The following is a 22,452-nucleotide window of genomic DNA, read 5'->3' on the forward strand; positions in this document are numbered from 1 at the left end:
TGCTATGTTAGTCAAGTAGCAAAGGTAACATACCAAGCTATACATTAAGACCTTCTGTATCATCAATTTCATGTTAGCGACACAAGATCTTGCCATGTCAGCTAAGCAACAGAGTGCCACACCAAGTTGTACATTCAAGGCCTTTCAAACTCAAGTTTTTACCTTTAGATTGAAGGGGTGTTAGACATATTATGGCTCAAGTAGCCCAAACCAATTGTAGACCCATGTACTTGTAAAGTATAAGCCTATGCTAATTGGTGTGTTACAAGGTCCCCACATATAGCATAGGTGCCACACCAAGCTATACATTCAAGACCTTCTATGTCATTAGTGTCATGTTAGTGACACAAGATCTTGCCATATGTTAGTCAAGCAGTAGAGGTGCCATACCAAGTTAAACATTTAAGGCCTTCCAAACTCAAGTTTTACCTTTAGTTGAGGGGGTGTAGACATATTATGGCCAAGTAGCTCAAACCAATTGTATGCCTATGTACTTGTAGAGCATGAGTCCATGCTATTTGTTGTGTTACTAGGTTCCCACATATAAGTTGTCTTTTTAGTAATGTAACACAAGATCCTATTTGTTTCAACATTTCTACTATGCCAACTAAGGCACCATGCCAACCAGATGTCAGTTTTGTTATCAGTGTCATGTCAACGATACAAGATCTTGCAATTTTAGTCAAGTAGTATAGATGCCACACCAAGCTATACATTCAACACCTTCTACATAGGCCTGTACACGGTGTGGTGCAGCCGATTATGGGGGGAATTTTTGCAGCACACCTATGTCTACACTAGGTTCAGTTCACCATAGCAGTGCAATGTGGTTAGTTCAATGCAAAAAAAAAAAAAAAAAAAAAAAAAAAAAAAAAAAACATTAGAATCATCAAACAACCACACAAAAAATACAAAAAGAAAACTCAAATATTAACAAACATACATGTTCAAAATATTTCTCTAATACGCATACAAAATTTTCAAACAAATTTACAATTTTCTAGAAAACCATAGCAAAAGGAGAAGATAAATAGCCTAGGTCTTGAGCATTATATAACTCCACATACTTGGTAGAAAGCATAGTAGCCAAGTATTGACAAGTGAGCTTCAAAACATTCTCTAAAATTTTCTAGATAATAACCATGATAGAGAGCAGAGAGGAGAGAGGAGAGAGGGAAACTTGGAAAATAGTGGAATCAAGATGCAGACAGCGGTGGCAGAGAGAGAGAGAGAGAGAGAGAGAGAGAGAGAGAGAGAGAGAGAGGCAAATGACAGAAAGAGAGAAATCAATTGATCTAGAACATAGATTTCAGAATTTAACCTAGACTCAACTAAAATGATGCCATTTTGAAGTTGAAACTAAAATTAACATTATGTCCAAATCGATGTCGTTTTGTATCAAATTAGAAAAAAAAATTAATGAAACTTTGTCGTTTTATAACTCAATTTTCTCCTCTTCTTTTCCTTCACCTTTCATGCCTCTCTCACTCTCTCACTCTCCCTTTCAAAGTTTCTATTTTCATGCCTCTCTTCTCAATCACACTGCATAGGTACTCTCTCTCTCTCTAGAAATTTCTTAAAACTAAAACTTGATTATAAATCATATATGTATATGTTAAATTATATATATATATATATATAATATGGCGGTTGGTTCATCTACTCATCGGAATGCAAAATCCACAACTGCTTGCCTCACTGGCCATTGTCGTACTTGGAAATCGCCTTCGACCACTGCACCATACACCTCCGGTGGAGCTCTGTAGGGTGCAGTTCGGATCGATGCAGGCCAATTTTGTCGGCTGCGGGCGAAATCTGAACAGGCTTACTTCTACATCATCAGTGTCATGTTAGAGACACAAGGTCTTATCATGTCAGTCGAGTAGCAGAGGTGCCACACCAACTATACATTCAAGGCCTTCCAAACTCTAGTTTTCACCTTTAATTTGAGGGTTGTAAGATATATTATGGTCCAAACCAATTATAGGCCCATATACTTGTAGAGCAAGCATATTAATCTTTGGTTGGTCCATGGTAGCTTAGTTTAGTCAATCATTCTCTAATATATAAACCCTACATTGACTTTATTGTAACACAAGTGCTTAATATCAATATGTATTCGTCAAAAGTGTTTTCATTGTGGATGTAGGCCGTTTGGCTATATAGTGGTGGCTCCACTTTTAATTAGTGGTGTCTCCTAACTGCAAAAAACTCTTGTGTGTGTGTTTGTGTAAAGGTAGGGTTCAAGTAACACCTGATGTAATTTTAAGTAATATATACACCACTCAATAACTTGTTATAGAATTCATATTTTGAAAAACTACTGTTGAATTACATGTTTTGTATGTTCTTAACATTCATGCCAATTGGATATTATTTACTATTTGATCTATAAACTTATCTTTTATGCATTATTTTAAAGGTGCAAATACACAGCAACTTCTTGATGGAAGATGAACTAGGTCAAGAACTTCGTCTTTTGATCACAATTTGCTTGAACAGAGATTGCTCAATGCTAATGCAACTTGTGTCACACTTGATGGCTCTTAAAATAATCCTTTTATATGTTTAGGGTTAGAAGAAAAGAAAGCCCAAAAACATATTCACGGATTCCAAGAAAATCATATTAGAAATCTGAAATTTTAAATCTGGACAGATAGCAGGTGTCAAGGTAGCTATCGAGAAGGTGTCGAGCTTTAAAAACTTTGCACTTCAGCTTGCTTTTTCTTGGACAGACCTGCTGACTTCAACACTTGACCTTGAAACATTGTTTCTTGAAGTATTAAAAACACCTAGAACTACCCAATTATAAGTAGAGTGCGTTTTGTCAAAGGATTAGCCAATTTACATAAATAAGTGACATATGTTCTTAATAAAGTTAAAACATATATGTCCTAACACCTTATACCAACCTACAGTTGAACCCTTACCCCAATATCCAATTGGATTTGTTCTGTAGTGACAATCTCTCATTTCAATGCACGGCTCTCAGTACATGACTAACCAATTCGATGCGCGGATCCTAGTACGCGGCTTACTCACCAACTTGAGAAGGATGTTGGCTGCAAAGTTCTTCAGTTCATTAACACGATAAAGATCGCGAAACTCCTTGGTTACAAAACCCTACGGTGTACAAACACAGTAGCTTCTTGAATAGAAAGATGAATTAGGGCATATGTCTCCAGTTCACAATATGCTTGTGAAAAACTTTTGCATTGAGGTGTATTAGCTCTGACGGCCTTTAAAACAATCCTTATATATGTTTAGAGTTGGGAAAAAATAAAGTCCAAACATTTATTCACGAATTGGAGTGAAATCAGATCTGAAAAACTGATTTTCTTAAATCTCGACAGATACCCTATCTATTAAGCAGCAGTCGAGCATTGGGCTTAAACAGCATTTTAAACCTCGATAAATATTAGCTGTCAAGTTAGCTGTCGAGTTTTAAAATTCAACACTTTTTCACCTGTTTCTTGGATAGATTTACATGGGTTTAACACTTGGGCTTCAACTCTTGTTTCTTAAAGTATTAAACACATCCTAGATCTACCCAATTACAAGTAAAGTGTATTTTGTCAAAGGATTAGCCAATTCTATATTGACATATGTTCTTAACATGATTCACATATGTCCTAACAACTTCAATCCACTGGTGAAGGTAGTGACGAGGACTTTGTCGTCAGCTTCATCAATCAAGAAAGTCTCTTTGTTAAAATGGGTTACGTATGACCTTAGGCTTTTGTCTTTTCGTTGCTTAATGTTTAGTATGGCCGTAGAGGATCTCTTGTGTCTTTGCCCTCCAATGAAGTGTGTGACAAAGTGTCCACTCAACTCTTTGAAGGTGGAGACAATGTTTGGGGTAAGCTTGCTAAACCATACCTTTGCTGGCCCCTTCAGTGTGGTATGGAAGGCTCTACATATGATTTTGTCTGGAACTCCTTGTAAGTACATGAGGGATTTGAATGACTCTAGATGGTCAAGCGAGTCCCTTGGTCCGTCATACATTTCTACTTGTAGCATTTGAAACTTCACTGGGAGAGGGAAGGAAGTCACCTCGGCAGTGAATGGGGAGTCGGTCCGATAGACCAGCTTGTCTAAATTGGTAGATACTTGTCCCCTTATGGCATTCATCATCATGTCCATCTTCACCTTTATCATTTGCATATCTTAGGCCATGTGCATCGCATTGACTTCCATTTCAGAGGGACAACTCGTATCCTCCAAACTGTCCCTTCTGCTGGGAATGTTTCTCTCTTCCTATTCTTCCCTCTCTTGTCTGCCCCCTGTGGGTAGGTGACTACCATTTTGCTCATTGACATCTCACTCGTCGCGTGGCCTTCTTGGTGTCTCTTGTTCCTCTAGTTTAGCTGTTGCTCCAACTCTTGGTTGCGCTGGGTGAGTCACTTTACTATTGTAGCCAGGGTTTGCATTTGTCTTTCTAAGGCATTGGACAGATTCACTGTTTCCTAGGTGACGGTAGCCATTGAACGTGTTTGGACCATGCAACTCTTTTGTCTTAGAAATGGTGATATGCTAATCATAACTTCCCACAGATGGCACCAACTGATGACGTGCTAAAATTGTCAGTGTGTTGTGGGCCTTAAGTCACGCCAATAAGTACCTATGGAATAAGAACACAAGGACCAAGCAAAAGGCACTGGTGTGGTACCGGCTAAGAACCCTCCGAAGGTCAAGTTAGTGAATGAGAAATCTCTAAGAACTCTATAGTGAGAGAGCTAGGGATTTTTTGCGTACCTGAGGAATGAGGAGGTCTGATGCTTATATAGTGGTGAGTAGTGAATCAAGATCCCTTAGGAGTAGGGATTTTCACTTATGGGGAAACTTTGCTATTAGGGTTTTTGAGATTGTAGGGCTTTCGTGCGTGGTGCACAAGATGTTTCCTTGCATGAATACTCGTGGGGGCCAAGGAAGACCAGGCCGGCCCTGTCAGCCTTTTCATTTACCCCGTTGGCCTTTTACTCACCTTGTCTACCTTCCATTGTGTCAAGCATTAATGTGGCCTCGTCGCTTTTCACGCCGCCCTTTGCCTTAGGGGTAGGGGGAGGAGGACCTTAGCAAGTTCAATGCTTGGGGTCAATAGCTAATATTAAATTGGGATTCATATATGAATTAATGGACAATTGATTTGATGGATGAGCAAGTGGATTCTAAGTCTTTCAATTCTTAGTCAATAAGAGGGTATTAAGTATAGATTGGGGTCCATATAAGATGCTAAAATTTCCTTGTGAGAGGTGACTACCCACGTTTAGAAGAAATATTGGACTAGTTGAATACAACTTTACCACGAAGTCAAAATAATGCTACTATGTCTATATGACCCTCCCCCCCCCACGTGAATGAATTTATTAGAGCATCTACAATAGATGCTCTATCTTTACTTTTTGGAGAAAAAAAGCTCACTGTTCATGCTTCAACAGCATCTCTAAACACAAAACTTTTCTAATTTTTTTTTTTTTTGAAGTTGTTACAGTAGTTCTCTTAATCTAGAGAACACTGTAGCAACTCTAAATCAATTTTTCTGCTTAAAAAATTCATATATCTCAATAAAAAATAAAAAATAAAAAATAAAACAATTCTTTCTCTCTTCTCTTATAGCTATAAACACAACGGCTACAAATACAACAATCTTTTTCTCAAACGTCTCTAAACTCAAGCACAATTAGATTATTAGAATACAAACTTAAAAACATAATTTTAAAATTAATCAAATCATAACAATAAAAGCAAAAAAAGAAAAGAAGAAGAAGATAGAAGCCAGAAGCCATCTGACCCATCTAGATTGCGTTGGGGACCAAGATGAGCGACGATAGTGACCCATCTCTCTTGTTCTTTCTCTCTATACCTCTTTTCTTTCTTTTCTTATCGTAGAGAGCTAGTGAATGTTCTGGAATCAAGTAAAAAAGAAAAAAGAAAAAAGAAATAAAAAGAGAGAGTTGGAGAAAAAAAAGAGAATTTATTAATTTTACACAAGTTTGACTAATCTGATGCAAGTGAATTTTAGGATTATATAAATGTAAAAAAAACCTTTTATTCTATTTTACGTTATCCTTTGTGAGTGCTATTTGTATTTTTACCATTGATTTATTGTCTAATTGTCTCTTGAGTCTCTTGAGTGGGGAATGTGTAGTAGTGGGGTAGTAATTATTAAAGACAAAAATTAGACTATTGAAGTAATTGGGGGTGAGGTAGTGTATTTACAACTTTTATGCGATGAATTGTTAATAGAGTAACACTATTTACACAAACCAATAATGATATGCATACAACAAAAATAATGCAATAACAAAGATTAAAGTTGAGTTGAATTTTCATCTTAATTGAGTAATACTACAAACACAATAGTGGATGAATGATTGCTTAGTTAAATATATTGAAGAGATGTAACTTATAACATTGGTAATGAAACTATCATGTAATGAATTTAAAATATGAAAACACGTAGAATGAAATTATAAAACTTTATGTATTTACATGCATATTTTGTGATGTTGATATATTTAAGTTTTTTTTTTCAATGAAATTTTGTATAATTTAAGTTTCTTAGGGATCACCTATAAAATATCTCCTAGAGCTGCAGTTGATTTTTGTTCCACTATCTTCTTTGTGGGAAATACAAGAGAAATTTCAGAAAAATACCGAAAAATACCAAAAAAATTCCGAGTCAAATGCCCCAAATGCAAGATGTTCCTGTTCAAGCAATCTCTCTACCATGGGGCACAAACTTCTTTTATTCTTCGAAAGACCTGTTAACAAGTCTTCTAAAGTATGAAAGAAATTTGAAGCAAGAATAATCTACTGGCATTAGATTGACTTCGTGGTAAATTTGGAAAAATAGAGGAGGAAGGATGTGCAGGAGCGTGTGAAAAGTCATTTTGGGGTTCTTTTTTTTTGGTTGACTAAGCAGAACAAAGATGACCATTTGATTGCATGTTCTAACCATTCTATGTAGAACAAAGATTAACAGTGAATACAACTTTACCACAAAGTCAATGGCCAAAATGATCAAATATCATTATTTGGCAAAATATTTACCAATTTACCATTGTTTTAGATTTTATGTAAGCTAAATAGACCCATGAGTATTTCAATTCAATAACTCAACTTTATGTAAGCTAAAAGACTCATGAGTATTTAATTCAAGGCTTGTTTGGTATATGTATTTAAATACATGTTTTCAATTTTTAAACAACATTACACGTACTTTTCACATTTTTTTTTGCTCACAAAAAATGCAAACAACATTACTAGAACAACGTAATCAAACGGCCTTTCAATAACTCAGTTTTATGTAAAGTTGTGGAACCTACAAAAAATAATATTCAACCAATTTGCACAGAACGGCAACTATACGTACCCGCATAGGCATGGTTTTAAAAACCGATACGGTTAAAGAACTGAAATTGAGAGTGGTTTTTGGTTTTATGGTTGGACCGATGGTCAAACTGATGATGTTATAAATAAATAATTAATAATTATAAAATATAAATAAATAAATAATTTTATAACTAATATTTTAACTAAAAACTAAATTAAATAACAGTAAAACATTAAACCTTAACTTTAATTTATAAGGAATGATATATCCACAATATTTTCACAACATTTTTATAACAAATCTTATTGTTACAGGTTGCTATTGTTAAGGCAAAAAAAAATCTTAGTGTTAAATTTAAGCCAACTTGAATTTAACAGAAACTCAATCTCACTTGATATTTATTGTGAAAATATTATAAAAATATTGTAAACATAGTAGCTCTCTTAATATATATATTAAATAAAAACTCAAGCACACTACAAAAATTATCCTAGTTACTCTTTCATTTTTTAAATAACAAAAAGTCACCTGTGAGTGACAATATCATGCCCACTTGGTATTTCTTTTCCACGTTGATACTCCACCTACCACATATTTTGAAATCTTACAACCACACCTTGGTTAATTAGAAGCTCTGTACTAGTTTCTTCTTTTACTTTCCTCTAATTTTTCATCTTTTTGCCTTCCATACTCTCTCTCTCTCTCTCTCTCTCTCTCTCCCCGATATATGCGCATCATTGCATGTGCAAGTCTACGAGAGCAGCAAGAAAAGCTCTTAAACTGAAGTGGACAGATTGTACCTGCATTTCTTTGGTTTGGGCTTCTTCAGTTCCTCGGTTCTTCCTCAACTGTGTCAACTCCTCATTAATAGTAAATCTGATGTTTTTGGTGTCAATGTGGGCGTTTTAGGCTTCACAGCTTTAGCCTTAACAGCATCTTTAAAGTCAAAATCTCTCTTCTTAAATCTGAAACAAAATCTCTTTATCTTTTTTATTTTTTTGGGTCAAAAACCATGTTAATGAACAAAGCAGCTTAAACCGGTTTAGCCGTACTGTTTTCGGTTAAACCGGCGGTTTTTTCGGATTTTTCGATTTTTAACTTTTGATTTTTAATAATAATCGGACCAGATTAAAATCCTATTTCCGGTTGAACTGGCAGGTCCGGTTCGGTTTTTAAATGTTCCTTCTCAGCTCCAAACTACCGCCCTCTATATTATTCCACTGATGCTAAAGAAAATAAGACAAAACAAAATGAGAAAGCTTGGATGATGTTTCCAATTATAGAGACAGCCCATGTAGAGGTATGTACACAACAAGAGATATACAGATCAAATAAAAATTAAAAACTATAAAATATATAAGATTCTGACATATCATTTTGTTGTGCCTTTATTTACATATCAAATATATAAGATATGTACAAATCAAATAGCTATCAAATGATAAGATATATACAAATACAAACTACTGTTAGGAAGGGATAAACCCAGTTTTGTTACGTGCTCTATTAGATGCACCAACAATGTTCTCCAACAATAGAAATTAAAAATTATAACAAAGACGCGATACTGAGATGTTGAGGATGACCACGGCATAAGAGTAACTTGCATTAGAGAGACCCACAGCTTCACAACAGAAACGAAAACCCAAGAGCTTTTCCCGAAGAAAATGGGTAGCAAGGCCTAGATCTATAGAAGAAGAAGAGGGAAATCAGCTTTCACTACACCGAATCATGGAGATTTCAGAGCATCAGCTCACCTTTTCTGAAACAGAGAACAATGGAGGCTGGAAAAATTGGTAAGGGAAAGTGAAAGAAAAAAGCTGGTAAGTGAACAGTATTGTAGTCGTTGGTGAGCTGCCATTGATGGTGACTTTACATGTGGGTGGTGACTTTACATGCGCGTGGAATCCACTAGCTGACCCAACGAAAATGTGTTCCCGGTTTTCATCTCTCAAAGTCAATTATTTGAATTTTGAGCGATAAGAACGACTTTATTTTTTGAGAAACAGCGAAAAGAACAACTAAGAACAGGGCTAAGATTCCAAGTTTGGGGTGTTTCCGGTTTTCACATCTCAAAGTCAATTATTTGAATTTTGAGCGATAAGAACAATTAAGTAAGGAAGGAGCTAAGATTCCAAGTTAGGGGCTGTAGTATAAAATAAAAAAAATTATCATGAAACTCTAATTCGTATTAACAAATCAAGAAAGTTATATATATATATATATGTTAAGCTCATATATAGTAAAAAATATATATTATACAGTAATTATGGACCAAATTACATTATTCTTTTTTCACTTATATCTCAGCCATAATGTAATCCCAAGGTCTTTGTTTTCGTTTTTCCACACCCACCTACATGCCACAATTTTTATTTTTGTTTTCTTCTGTTTTATTTTCCTCCACTTATTCCTTATCTTCTAGACCTTTCTTTGTCCATTTTTTTTCCACTTTTTTACATCCACACAATTAATCATTTTTATTTCTCCCTTATCCTTCTTCACTTGTTTTGTTTCATCTTCTTCCTTTACTTTATTTCGTCCACTGTAATCTCTCTCTCTCTCTCTCTCTCTAATTCAGCATCTCTCACTCTATCTCCGTTGTGGTTTTTTTTTTTTTTTTTTGGAGGGGAAATTTAAGGGCTGGGCTTTTTTTTATTTTGATAAAATTGGTAAATTGAGCTAATTTTTGTAACTTTCCTATTGGTGATTTTGTTATTAGGCTTTTATTTTTTTGGAGTATGTTATTTTTAATGGTGGCTAAGTGTAATTATCAAACCAAATTGCTAAATTAGTACTTATATGTATATAATAAATTTAATTTTTTTTACCAAATTTTAGGGGGACAAAGCCAAAGAATGGCTCCGTCCCTGGGTACAAGACTAAAAAATTTTGTTAAACAACATTTCTTTCATGGGTCTCACGTATTTTGGATCATAGGTGATGAAATATAACTTGGTTTTCACCCAATCTAAACACACTCTCATCTTTTAGGAATAATGAACTACATTCCAATCTAAACTCAGTTCTTATATGCTCATAAGAAACTGTCTTTGGTTTATGCTGTGTCCCTTACCTACAACCATGCTTTCACTTTTGTTCTTCTCTATCTTTCTTATTCAACCTTCTTTGAGCTCCGTGATGGACCCTATAACCTTCTCTTTCCCCACATTCAATCCTGAAAGTTGCAGCAATGGAGAGCTTATTTGCATGGGTTCAGCGACTGCAGTCGATGGATATTTGAGCATTACACCGGAGCCACAACACGGCAATTTCACCTCACAAACTCAGCTAAAAACCAAGGTTGGCCGGGTTCTGTATTCCCACCCTATGCTTGCATGGCCAGCCAATATCTCAACCATCTTCACTGTTAGGATTTCTCCCTTCCAGAATTCAACTGATTCAGGAGATGGAATGGCGTTTATTATTGCACAAAATCATGATCCGTCGCCACCAGATAGCCATGGCTTCTTTCTCGGAATCCTTGATCGGTCAACCGAAGGTAAGTATATATATATATATATATATTTATATTTTAATGTTTCTGTTTGGATTTTAGACCCTTTTTTGGAAATATAAATTGTTTTAACAAAAAAAAAAAGGAAATATAAATTGAATTAACTTGGGATAGAAAAATACATCAAACACACTCTATCACTACACATCAAACACACTCTATCACTACACACCTATGATAATCACTTTATAATTATAATTTTTTGTAGGGTTGGTGGAGAGAAGGGGAGAAACTTGGGGTTCAAGTCTTTATAAGAAAGTTTTACACACTTAGACAAAGTTTGAGTAAAATTAGTAAAGCAAAAAAAAAAAAAAACTCCTTAAATTGACTAAAAGAACATGACAACTAAATAAAATAGGCTATATAAAACGAAAAATTACTATTACACATTAATTCTATGTTTGGTTGGATTGATTTTGGGAAAGATGGAAAAAAAAAAAGTGAGAAATATGGGAGAAAATGGGTAGGAAGGGTGTCTGGTTGGAAGAGGGAATGGGGAGAAAATTGGTGAGACACAGTTGTTTTCTCTTTGCACCCACCGAAACTTTGGGCTCGTTTGGTAACCTATTTTGAGCATTTCAAACACACTTACACACATTTTTACACACATTTTCACCAACATGTATATCAAAAACACTCAAACAACATTACTTAAACTCCTCTACCAAATACCCTTGCATCTCCCCAAATTGGGAAAAATAAGAGTGAAAATAAAGAGCAAAAGCTCATTGGTATTTTGGACAAAATTACCCCTCCATTTTGAAAAAAAAATTGAACTAGCTACTGCCACAATCACAAGCTCATGTGTTCTTCACCCAGCCATGTTCAAAAAATTGAACATTTTGTCTTTTTTTTTTCTCTCTCTCTCTCTCTCTTGGCTCTTCATTAAGCCTTGTTCTCAAAGTTCATTTTTGGTTGGCCTTCATAGTTCATACATGGGTGGGTTAAAAAAAACAAAAAACAAAAACACGAAAACTAACACGATGCTATTTGGTGTGTTACTGGGTTCCCACATATATTTTGTCTTTTTAGTAACGTAATTCTATGCAAGGTATTGGCACAAAATCTTATCTACCTCAACACTCTGCTATGCTGACTAAGGCACCATGCCAACCAGATGTCAGTTTCGTTATTAGTGTCTTGTTAGCAATACAACATCTTGCTATGTCAATCAAATAACATAGGTGCCATACCAAGCTATACATTCAAAACCTTCTGCATCATCAATGTCATGTTAGCAACACAAGATCTTGCCATGTCAGTTGAGCAACAGAGGTGCCACACCAAGTTATATATTCAAGGCCTTCCAAACTCAAGTTTTTACCTTTAGTTTGAAGGGGTGTTAGACATATTATGGCCCAAGTAGCCCAAACCAATTGTAGGGCCATGTGCTTGTAAAGTATAAGCCTATGCTAATTAGTGTGTTATAGGGTTTCCACATACAGCATAGGTGCCACACCAAGCTATACATTCAAGACCTTTTACATCATTAGTGTCATGTTAGTGACACAAGATCTTGCCATATGTTAGTCAAGCAGCAGAGGTGCCACACCAAGTTAAACATATAAGGCCTTCCAAACTCAAGTTTTTACCTTTAGTTTGAGGGGTTGTAGACATATTATGACCCTAGTAGCCCAAACCAATTGTATGCCTATGTACTTATAGAGCATGAGCCCATGCTATTTGGTGTGTTACTAGGTTCCCACATATAAGTCGTCTTTTTAGTAATGTAACACAAGATCCTATTCGCTTCAACATTTCTACTATGCCAACTAAGGCACCATGCCAACTAGATGTCAGTTTTGTTATCAGTGTCATGTCAGCGATACAAGATCTTGCAATTTCAGTCGAGTAGTATAGATGCCACACCAAGCTATATATTCAAGACCTTCTACTTGGGCCTATACAAGGTGTGGTGCGGCGGATTATAGGGGGAATTTTTGCAGCACACTTATGTCTACACTAGGTTCGGTTCACCATAGTAGTGCAGTGTGGTTAGTTCGGTGCCAAAAAAAAAAAATTACATCAGAATCATCAAACAACCCACACAGAAAAAAAAAATACTCAAATATTAACAAAAAACATGTTCAAAATATTTCCCTAATACGCACACAAAATTTTCAAACAAATTTACAATTTTCTTGAAACCATAGCAAAAGGAGAAGATAAATAGCCTAGGTCTTGAGCATTATATAACTCCACATACCTAGTAGAAAGCATAGTAGTCCAGTATTGACAAGTGAGCTTCAAAACATTCTCTAAAATTTTCTAGATTATAACCATGATAGAAAGGAGAGAGGAGAGAGGGAAACTTGGAAAATAGTGGAATCAAGATGTAGACAGCGGTGGCGAGAGAGAGAGAGAGAGAGAGAGAGAGAGAGAAATCAATTGATCTAAAACATAAATTTCAGAATTTAACCTAGACTCCAACTAAAATAACGTCATTTTGAAGTTGAAACTAAAATTAATATTATGTCTAAATCAACGCCATTTTGTATCAAATTAAAAAAAAAAAAATTAATGAAACTATGTCGTTTTATAACTCACTTAATTTAACTCTATTTTCTCCTTTTCTTCTTCCTTCACCTTTCACGCCTCTCTCACTCTCCCTTTTAGAGTTTCTATTTTCATGCCTTTCCTCTTAATCACACTGCATAGGTACTCTCTCTCTCTCTCTAGAAATTTCTTGAAATTGAAACTTGATTATAAATCATATATGCATATGTTAAATTATATATGTATATATATATATATATATATGTGGCGGTCGGTTCAGCTACTCATCGAAATGCAAAATCCATAATTGCTCACCTCACCGACCATTGTTGGTCCTTGGAAATCACCTTCGACCACTGCACCATACACCTCTGGTGGAGCTCTGTAGGGTGTGGTTTGGATCGTTGTAGGCTAATTTTGTTGGCTGCCGGCGAAATCTGAACAGGCTACTTCTACATCATCAGTATCATGTTAGCGACACAAGGTCTTGTCGTGTCAATCAAGTAGCAGAGGTGACACACCAAGCTATACATTCAAGGCCTTCCAAACTCAAGTTTTCACCTTTAATTTGAGGGGTGTTAGATATATTATGGTCCAAACCAATTATAGGCCCATATACTTGTAGAGCAAGCATATTAATCTTTGGTTGGTCTATGGTTAGCTTAGGTTTAGTCAATCATTTTCTAATATATAAACCCTACATTGACTTTATTGTAACACAAGTGCTTAATATCAATATGTATTCATCAAAAGTTTTTTCATTATGGATATAGGCCGTTAGGCCGTATAGTGGTGGCTCCTGTTTTAATTTAGGGTGGTCTCCTAAGTTGCAAAAAACTCTGTTTGTGTGTGTGTGTGTGTGTGTGTGTGTGTGTGTGTGTGTGTGTGTGTTTATATATATATATATATATATAAGGTAGGGTTCAAGTAACAAGTGGAAGCAAGATGTAGATAGCGGTGGCGGCGAGAGAGAGAGAGAGAGAGAGAGAGAGAGAGAGAGAGAGAGAGAGAGAAATCAATTGATCTAAAACATAAATTTCAGAATTTAACCTAGACTCCAACTAAAATGACGTCATTTTGAATTTGAAACTAAAATTAATATTATGTCTAAATCAACACCATTTTGTATCAAATTAAAAAAAAAAAAAAATTAATGAAACTATGTCGTTTTATAACTCACTTAATTTAGCTCTATTTTCTCATCTTCTTCTTCCTTCACCTTTCATGCCTCTCTCACTCTCCCTTTCAGAGTTTCTATTTTCATGCCTCTCCTCTCAATCACACTGCATAGGTACTCTCTCTCTCTCTCTCTCTCTAGAAATTTCTTAAAATTGAAACTTGATTATAAATCATATATGTATATGTTAAATTATATATATATATATACATATATATATGGTGGTCGGTTCAGCTACTCATCGGAATGCAAAATCCATAACTGCTCGCCTTACCGACCATTGTTGGTCTTTGGAAATCGCCTTCGACCACTGCACCATACACCTCTGGTGGAGCTCTGTAGGGTGTGGTTTGGATCGTTGCAGGCTAATTTTGTCGGCCGCGGGCAAAATCTGAACAGGCTACTTCTACATCATCAGTATCATGTTAGCGACACATGGTCTTGTCGTGTCAATTAAGTAGCAGAGGTGCCACACCAAGCTATACATTCAAGGCCTTCCAAACTCAAGTTTTCACCTTTAATTTGAGGGGGTGTTAGATATATTATGGTCCAAACCAATTATAGGCCCATATACTTGTAGAGCAAGCATATTAATCTTTGGTTGGTCTATGGTTAGCTTAGGTTTAGTCAATCATTCTCTAATATATAAACCCTTCATTGACTTTATTGTAACACAAGTGCTTAATATCAATATGTATTCATCAAAAGTCTTTTCATTATGGATATAGGCCATTAGGCTGTATAGTGGTGGCTCCTGTTTTAATTTAGGGTGGTCTCCTAAGTTGCAAAAAACTCTGTATGTGTGTGTGTGTATATATATATAAGGTAAGGTTCAAGTAACACCTGATGTAACTTTAAGTAATATTACATCACCTAATTCATATTATGAAAAACCCATTGTTGAATTACATGTTCTATATGTTCTTAACATTCATGCTAATTGGTTGTTATTGTTGGGAAATTTAGACCCCGATTGATAGAATTAACAAGTTTTAAATCCAAGTTGTTAATTAGATTTATTATGAATGAAACTTGTTAAAACAAACAAACATCAATATCATGTCAAAATTGTGCAGCGAAAATAATAAAGAAGACAAGATATGATGACCCACGAAAACTAATGAAACCAACCAGTTTCACAGTAAAAAACTTGGGGGGAAACCTTCCCAAAAAGCAATCCACTATAGTAAAGAGAAGTTTCAGATCTAGTACAAAACCTTTGTCCTTAGACTCTACAATCCCTGTAGATGAACTCACAGCAGAAACCTTCTACCGCTTCAGAACCTCTGAACTCTTCAATATATGAACGCCATCCTTTGATGTTGCACGGATCCCAATACGTGACTAACTCCTTTGCACGAATCCTAGTACGTAACTCACTCACCAACTTGAAGAAGAAGAATGTTGGCTGTAAAGTTCTTCACTTCATCAACAATGAAGATCAAGAAGCACTTGGTTACAAAATCCTAAGGCGCAAAGACGCAGTAGCTTCTTTAAAAGAGAATAACGTATCAATCACCTTTTGCATATGTTCTCCTTGCATTCTCTTATGTGACGGTCTCTAAAATAAGCCTTATATAGGTCTAGGGTTGTGAGAAAAGAAACCATACTCAAATACATAAGCCTGGCCCAAAAATAGAAATCTGAATTTCCGTAACCTCGACAGATAGCAGCTATCGAGGAAGTGTCGAGCAGGTGTCGAGGTTTAATGAATCTCAATAGATACAGCTATCGAGAAGGTGTTGAGAAGGTGTCGAGGGGACAGAAGCTTTCTCGATCGATCGACCAGCTATCGAGAAGCTATCGAGATTGCGATAAGAATCAGTTGAAGAGCTCGACAGATAGGTAGGTGTCGAGAAGCTATCAAGCTTTAAAATTCAGCACTTTCTCACTTGATTCTTGGATAGATTTGCATGGCTTTAACACTGGAACTTAAAACAAGGTTTCTTGAAGTATTAAACATATCCTAGATCTACCCAAATATAAGTAGAGTGCGTTTTGTCAAAGGATTAGCCAACTACATAAAATATTGACATATTTTCCTAACAAGTGAACCATATATATCCTAATAGTTATTTACCATTTGATCTATAAACTTATCTTTTATGCGTTATTTTAAATTTTAAAAACTTGAATTTAAACAATTGATTGATGAAATGACTATTAATCTTTAATCACCTTGAAATTTTGCAAGCATGGAGAATATATGAAGATAATGTAATTTAACGATGAATTTGTCAAAATTTTCCCCAAATTAAAAAATATTGAGTGATATAATATTACTTAAAGTCACACCAGGTGTAACTTGAACCGAACTCATATATATATATATATGTATGTATGTATGTATGTATGTATGTATGCAAACACACACACACACACACACTAAACTAACCTATTTTGGCCATTCTAATAAAAATGTTGAATACTCTAACTTGAGAATTACAAAAATTTGAATTCGACAAAAATAAGAATAATGGTACATTCAAAATATTTTTAGTCATTTTCACAATAATTTCACAATAATGTTACATCCAAAACACCTTGACATGTGGTAAGATGTTACTCCAAAAATAATTTTGGTCCCCCAAACATAATCCTTGACCCCTTAAAAAAAGGGGCTTAAATAACAATAATTAAAATTAGCCCCAATAACAACAAAACTATAACTAGACCAAACAACAGCCTATTCAAAAACAAGAAAATAAAAATTTTGAATCATTCAAATTTGTAACTCATTTAACCCATTACATAAAAATAATCCATATATATATATTTTTTTTCACCCCTAAAAAATGGTATTAAGAGAAATACTATGGTAGTGAGTTCTTCTTGGCAGTGCTGGTAGTTATGCTCTTCTTGATTTTGTAATCGCAACAATTTTTCTCTCCTTTGTGACTCGATTTGCAGTTATAACAAAAATCATCCATCTCCGTCTCTCTCTCTCTCTCTCTCTATACATTTTTTGCTTCTGTATTATCATTTTAGAATATCTCTAACCTTATTACGCTCATCTCATCATTCTCAGTTTCCACTTTATCTCTTTTCAAACCATTTTTTCTTTCCATTTGTTAGTAGAAAGAAATTGTAATACTTCATTTATTTGCGTTTTTATTATTATTAGATTTTGTATAATTTAAGTTTTCTAGTGATCACCTTAAAAAATATTCTTAGAGTCGCCATTGAGGCCGAATCACGTAAACATTTGTGTGTGCTCTATCTTTTATGATTCGTCTCATCATTTAGTTATCACATACAATCGCACAACAAGTTTAACACTATGGACGAAAAACACAAACCAATTCTTGTCTTCATTATAGACTCAGGAATATAAGCATATACTAGCTGCCTAGAGTCAACGAACTTGGAGGTTTGGATCACAAGGAACTGAGCCAATTGATCAGTTTAATTTGTTAGGAAAAAGCATTTGAAAATATATTTTAAAGTGTCAAATAAAATGGAAATGTAGGTGTTGTTCGGCAATTAGCTGTGGAGCTTGACACCTTCAAGAATGAATATGATTTAGACGGAAACCATATTGGCATTGACACAACAAGCATGACAAATCCGATTGCAGCAAAGAGTCTTGACTACACTGGCATTGAGCTTAAAAGTGGAAGAGATATCAAGGTCAAAATTGACTATGAATCAAATAAAATGGAAATGTAGGTGTTGTTCGGCAATTAGCTGTGGAGCTTGACACCTTCAAGAATGAATATGATTTAGACGGAAACCATATTGGCATTGACACAACAAGCATGATAAATCCGATTGCAGCAAAGAGTCTTGACTACACTGGCATTGAGCTCAAAAGTGGAAGAGATATCAAGGTCAAAATTGACTATGATGGTTGGAAAAACATGCTTCAAATTTCAGTTGGATATTCTGGGAAACCATTAGTGACCGTTCTCGAACAATCAATAGTCATGTCTGACACAGTTCCAAGCTCCATTTTTGTGGGCTTTACGGCTTCTACGGGGCTCGTCTCAGAAAGCCATAAGGTCATTGATTGGGTTTTCACATCAGTGCCATTGCCATCCTCTTCCATCCACAATGGGCATGAAAAGGACCACAAAATCAAGAAGACCGTATTGGTTAGTGTTGCAACATGTTTCATGGTTTTGTTGGTTATACTGACTTGCGTGTTTCTTCCATCTATTTTAAGAAAGCTAAGGAAGAAAAATCAAAGAGATCTAGATATAGAGATTCAATCTAGGAATGCAGCTAATGTCCCTAAGAAGTTTACGTACAAGCAGCTTTCAAAAGCTACTCGCAACTTCAGCAAGGAAAACTTGTTGGGTAAGGGTGGATTTGGAAGTGTTTACAGAGGTATTATCTCGGTTCCTCCAAAAGTCGTAGCTGTCAAGAAGATTTCGGCAACCTCAAAACAAGGTTTGTTACTTTGTTCTAATTCTATTGCTTTGTTTCTTGATAATATTCTTCACGGTTTAGATTGATCCATTTGAAATTGATTTATTAAATATTACTAATTTGAAGTTACATATGAAATAAATCTTTCCCAATAAAATGGACTTTCTCCATTTGAGGATCTTAACAAAATAATAAACCGTGAGTACATCGTATTTATTTTGAAACAACAAAATACTCATGTAGTTCCAATAATTATATCCGAATTAATTCCTTAATTTTTCAGGAGTAGTTTTTGTGCTTACACTTGTTTATTTTACTCTCTAAACTAAAGGTGAAAGAGAGTATATGGCAGAAATATGCACCATCGGACGCATGCGGCACAAAAATATTGTGCAACTACAAGGTTGGTGCCATGAGGGAGAGAATCTACTCCTAGTGTATGAATTTATGTCAAATGGTAGCCTAGACCGTTTCATCAGAAAGGAGTTTCTTGACTGGGAAACTAGGTACAAAATATTGACAGGGTTGGCCTCGGCATTACTATACCTGCACGAAGAATGTGGTAACCCTGTGGTTCATCGAGACATTAAGCCCAACAATGTAATGTTGGACTCTGATTTTGATGCTCATCTTGGTGATTTTGGTCTTGCAAGAATTCTCCAAAATGATGCCTCTGTTACAACTGAGCTAGCTGGGACTCCAGGATATTTGGCACCAGAAATGGGCTTCATAGGAAAGGCTACCCCAGAATCTGATGTGTATAGCTTTGGCATGGTAGTACTTGAAGTTGTGTGTGGGAAAAGATCAAAGGATATCATGGATGAACACGGTCTAGTAGACTATGTATGGAATTTATACAGGGAAAATGGATTGCTCGAGTGTGTGGACCAAATGCTCCAAGGCAAATTTGACGAGGAGCAAGTGAAGAGGACATTGATTGTAGGGCTTGCATGTTTGCACCCAGATTCAATGTTCCGGCCTAAGATGAGAAAAGTGGTGAATATTCTTATGGACCTAAACGAGCCCCTAATGAATTTTCCAGGAAATCGACCTAGTGGAGTATATGTAGTTTTCCCTTCTAATTCTTCTACTTCCCCAATAGCGACTGATAGCTCTGCATTGCTTCAATCATCTATGGCATCGCTTACGAACTCAATTGAGCCCTCAATGAATTCGCCAGGAAATCGACCTAGTGGAGTATATGTATTTTTCTCTTCTAATTCTTCTACTTCCACAACAACTGCTGATGGCTCTGCATTGCTTCAATCATCTATGGCATCGCTTATGAACCCAAACGAGCCCTTAATGATTTTGCCAGGAAATCGACCTAGTGGAGAACAAGTATCGTTCTCTTCTACTTCTACTTCCACAACAACCACGGATATCAATTTGGGCTCAAAAAGTGGCTCTGCATTGATTCAATCATCTATGCCATCGCTAGATGAGATTGAGGTCCAATATGACTAGTAGTGACATAATGTTTTTGTCTTGACATGATTGATTCTCTCATGAAACTATTGAGCTATACTTGGTAGAATTTAAAATTAAAATGTATGACTAAAGACGGAGCCAGGATTCCAAATTAGGGGCTGTAGTATAAACGAAAAATTATTATGAAACTCTAATTAGTATTAACAAATCAAGGGAGTTAAAACAGTATTATATATATGTGTGTGTGTGTATGTGTATATATATATGTGTGTGTATATATATATGTGTGTGTGTATATATATATATGAGATAGGTTTAAGTTTCTTCTGAAAAAAAAAAAAAAGGGTCTAAGTTACACCTGGTGTAACTTGACTAGAGTTACACATATTTTAGACCGTTGATTCTCATTAAATCTAACCTTGAAGAGAGATTGGTCTCCAATCATGTGTCTTGAGCAGCCGTTATTAAGGTACCTCAAACACATGTCCATAACCTTAAATGCGGACTTCATCATGAGGCACACTTCGAGCTTAGATGACAGATAAGTGGGAATGGTGTTTTCTCTCATCTGCCTTTTAGGAACAAAGCCTTTAAATTTCACTCTTCTCAGACGAACTCTTTTGCACATTCTCATTTTGAGACAGTCGTGTTTCTTCTTTGAAAAACTGAGATCTTATTCAATAATTATCATGATAGAATTCAAATAACTTTTAGACTTACATTTTTTGATACAATCAAACAAGTAGAGATTAGAGAAACGAGATGTATTTGAAAACAAAGATCTCTTCAAGCTGGTTGCAGCCATGACAACAGGGGGTCAATGGATCACACAGTAAAGATTAACCCTAATCAGAGTGTGCCTACTCTGATACCACTTTATAGGCCAAGAATATATTGAGCCATTGTGATGAATTAACCAATTAATTAGCCAAGTTAATTAATTAATTCAATTAGCATGCAATAAGCGTGGTAGCACAAACAAATCACCAACTAAGTTAAGATTGTAGCGGAAAATAAATTGACACGGTGATTTGTTTATGAATGGGGAAAACCTACACGGCAAAAACCCCATCGGGTGATTTTAAGGACACCATTCTCGAGAATTCACTATTATCACAACAAACGGTTACAAGTAATGGAATCTCTGTACCTTATGATAGGTCACAATCTGAATGACCCCTAATGATTAACCCTAATTAATTAATTTAGCAAAGTAATTAATTAATCAATTAATCATGCAATTTTATGGAAGCACAAACAAATCATCAACAACTAAATATGCAGCGGAAAATAAATAACACGGTGATTTGTTTACGAATGGAGAAAACCCTAACGGCAAAAACCCCACCGGGTGATTTTCAAGTCACCACTCCCGAAACTCCACTATTATCAAATCAAGCGGTTACAAGTAAAGGAATCTCAAGTATCTTACCAACCTACAGTTGAACCCTTACCCCAATACCCAATTGGACTTGATCTGTAGTGACAGTTCCCTCCTTTGATGCACGGCTCCCAAGTACGTGACTAACCAATGCACGGATCCAAGTACGCGGCTTCAGAACACCAACTTAGGAAGAATGGTTGGCTGCAAAGTTCTTCAGTTCATCCTTTATGATGAATAGCAGGAAGATGCTTGGTTACAAAACCCTACGGTGCAAATACACAGCAACTTCTTGATGGAAGATGAACTAGGTCAAGAACTTCGTCTTTTGATCACAATTTGCTTGAACAGAGATTGCTCAATGCTAATGCAACTTGTGTCACACTTGATGGCTCTTAAAATAATCCTTTTATATGTTTAGGGTTAGAAGAAAAGAAAGCCCAAAAACATATTCACGGTTGTTAACACGTCAACAGTAAACAGTGCTCCCGTGCAGCGTGCACTATTCATAGGTCTCACAAATTACACTTTTCAGCAACTTTTGCATTAAAATAGGACCCACAGCACTATTCACACATTTAAAAAATATTTCACTACAGTGTTTTCAGTTTCAATTTAGCAAATAAGTTTTATCCAAACGGACCCTAAGTGTAATGAAGTTGAGACGTCAAAAAGGAAAAATGGAAAGTAAAATACGTTTAGAAGAGAGGCTTAAGGAACGGGTTCATGGTAAGCACCACTTT

The 22,452-nt window shown here is 35.6% G+C and overlaps 1 protein-coding gene across 1 annotated transcript; it reads left to right on the plus strand.

Annotated features, from left to right (window-relative positions):
* The first annotated feature begins 9,701 nt into the window (after positions 1–9,701).
* On the plus strand, positions 9,702–20,459 carry LOC112033312 (probable L-type lectin-domain containing receptor kinase S.5). The gene is made up of 4 exons (XM_065762055.1): positions 9,702–10,838; positions 15,054–15,056; positions 18,196–18,918; positions 19,229–20,459. Exons 1-4 carry the CDS (start codon positions 10,370–10,372, stop codon positions 20,362–20,364), a joined length of 2,331 nt encoding a protein of 776 aa, XP_065618127.1. The 5' UTR covers positions 9,702–10,369; the 3' UTR covers positions 20,365–20,459.
* Positions 20,460–22,452: the final 1,993 nt, after the last annotated feature.

This window comes from Quercus suber, unplaced genomic scaffold (genome assembly GCF_002906115.3).
Source record: "Quercus suber isolate HL8 unplaced genomic scaffold, Cork oak 2.0 scaffold_440, whole genome shotgun sequence".
In the NCBI taxonomy this organism is placed as follows: domain Eukaryota; kingdom Viridiplantae; phylum Streptophyta; class Magnoliopsida; order Fagales; family Fagaceae; genus Quercus; species Quercus suber.

Coding starts and splice junctions, on each gene's coding strand:
- LOC112033312 (XM_065762055.1), top strand. CDS start 10,370: ATGCTCATAAGAAACTGTCTTTGGTTTATGCTGTGTCCCTTACCTACA. Junction 18,919..19,228: donor TTCGGCAACCTCAAAACAAG/GTTTGTTACTTT, acceptor TCTAAACTAAAG/GTGAAAGAGAGTATATGGCA.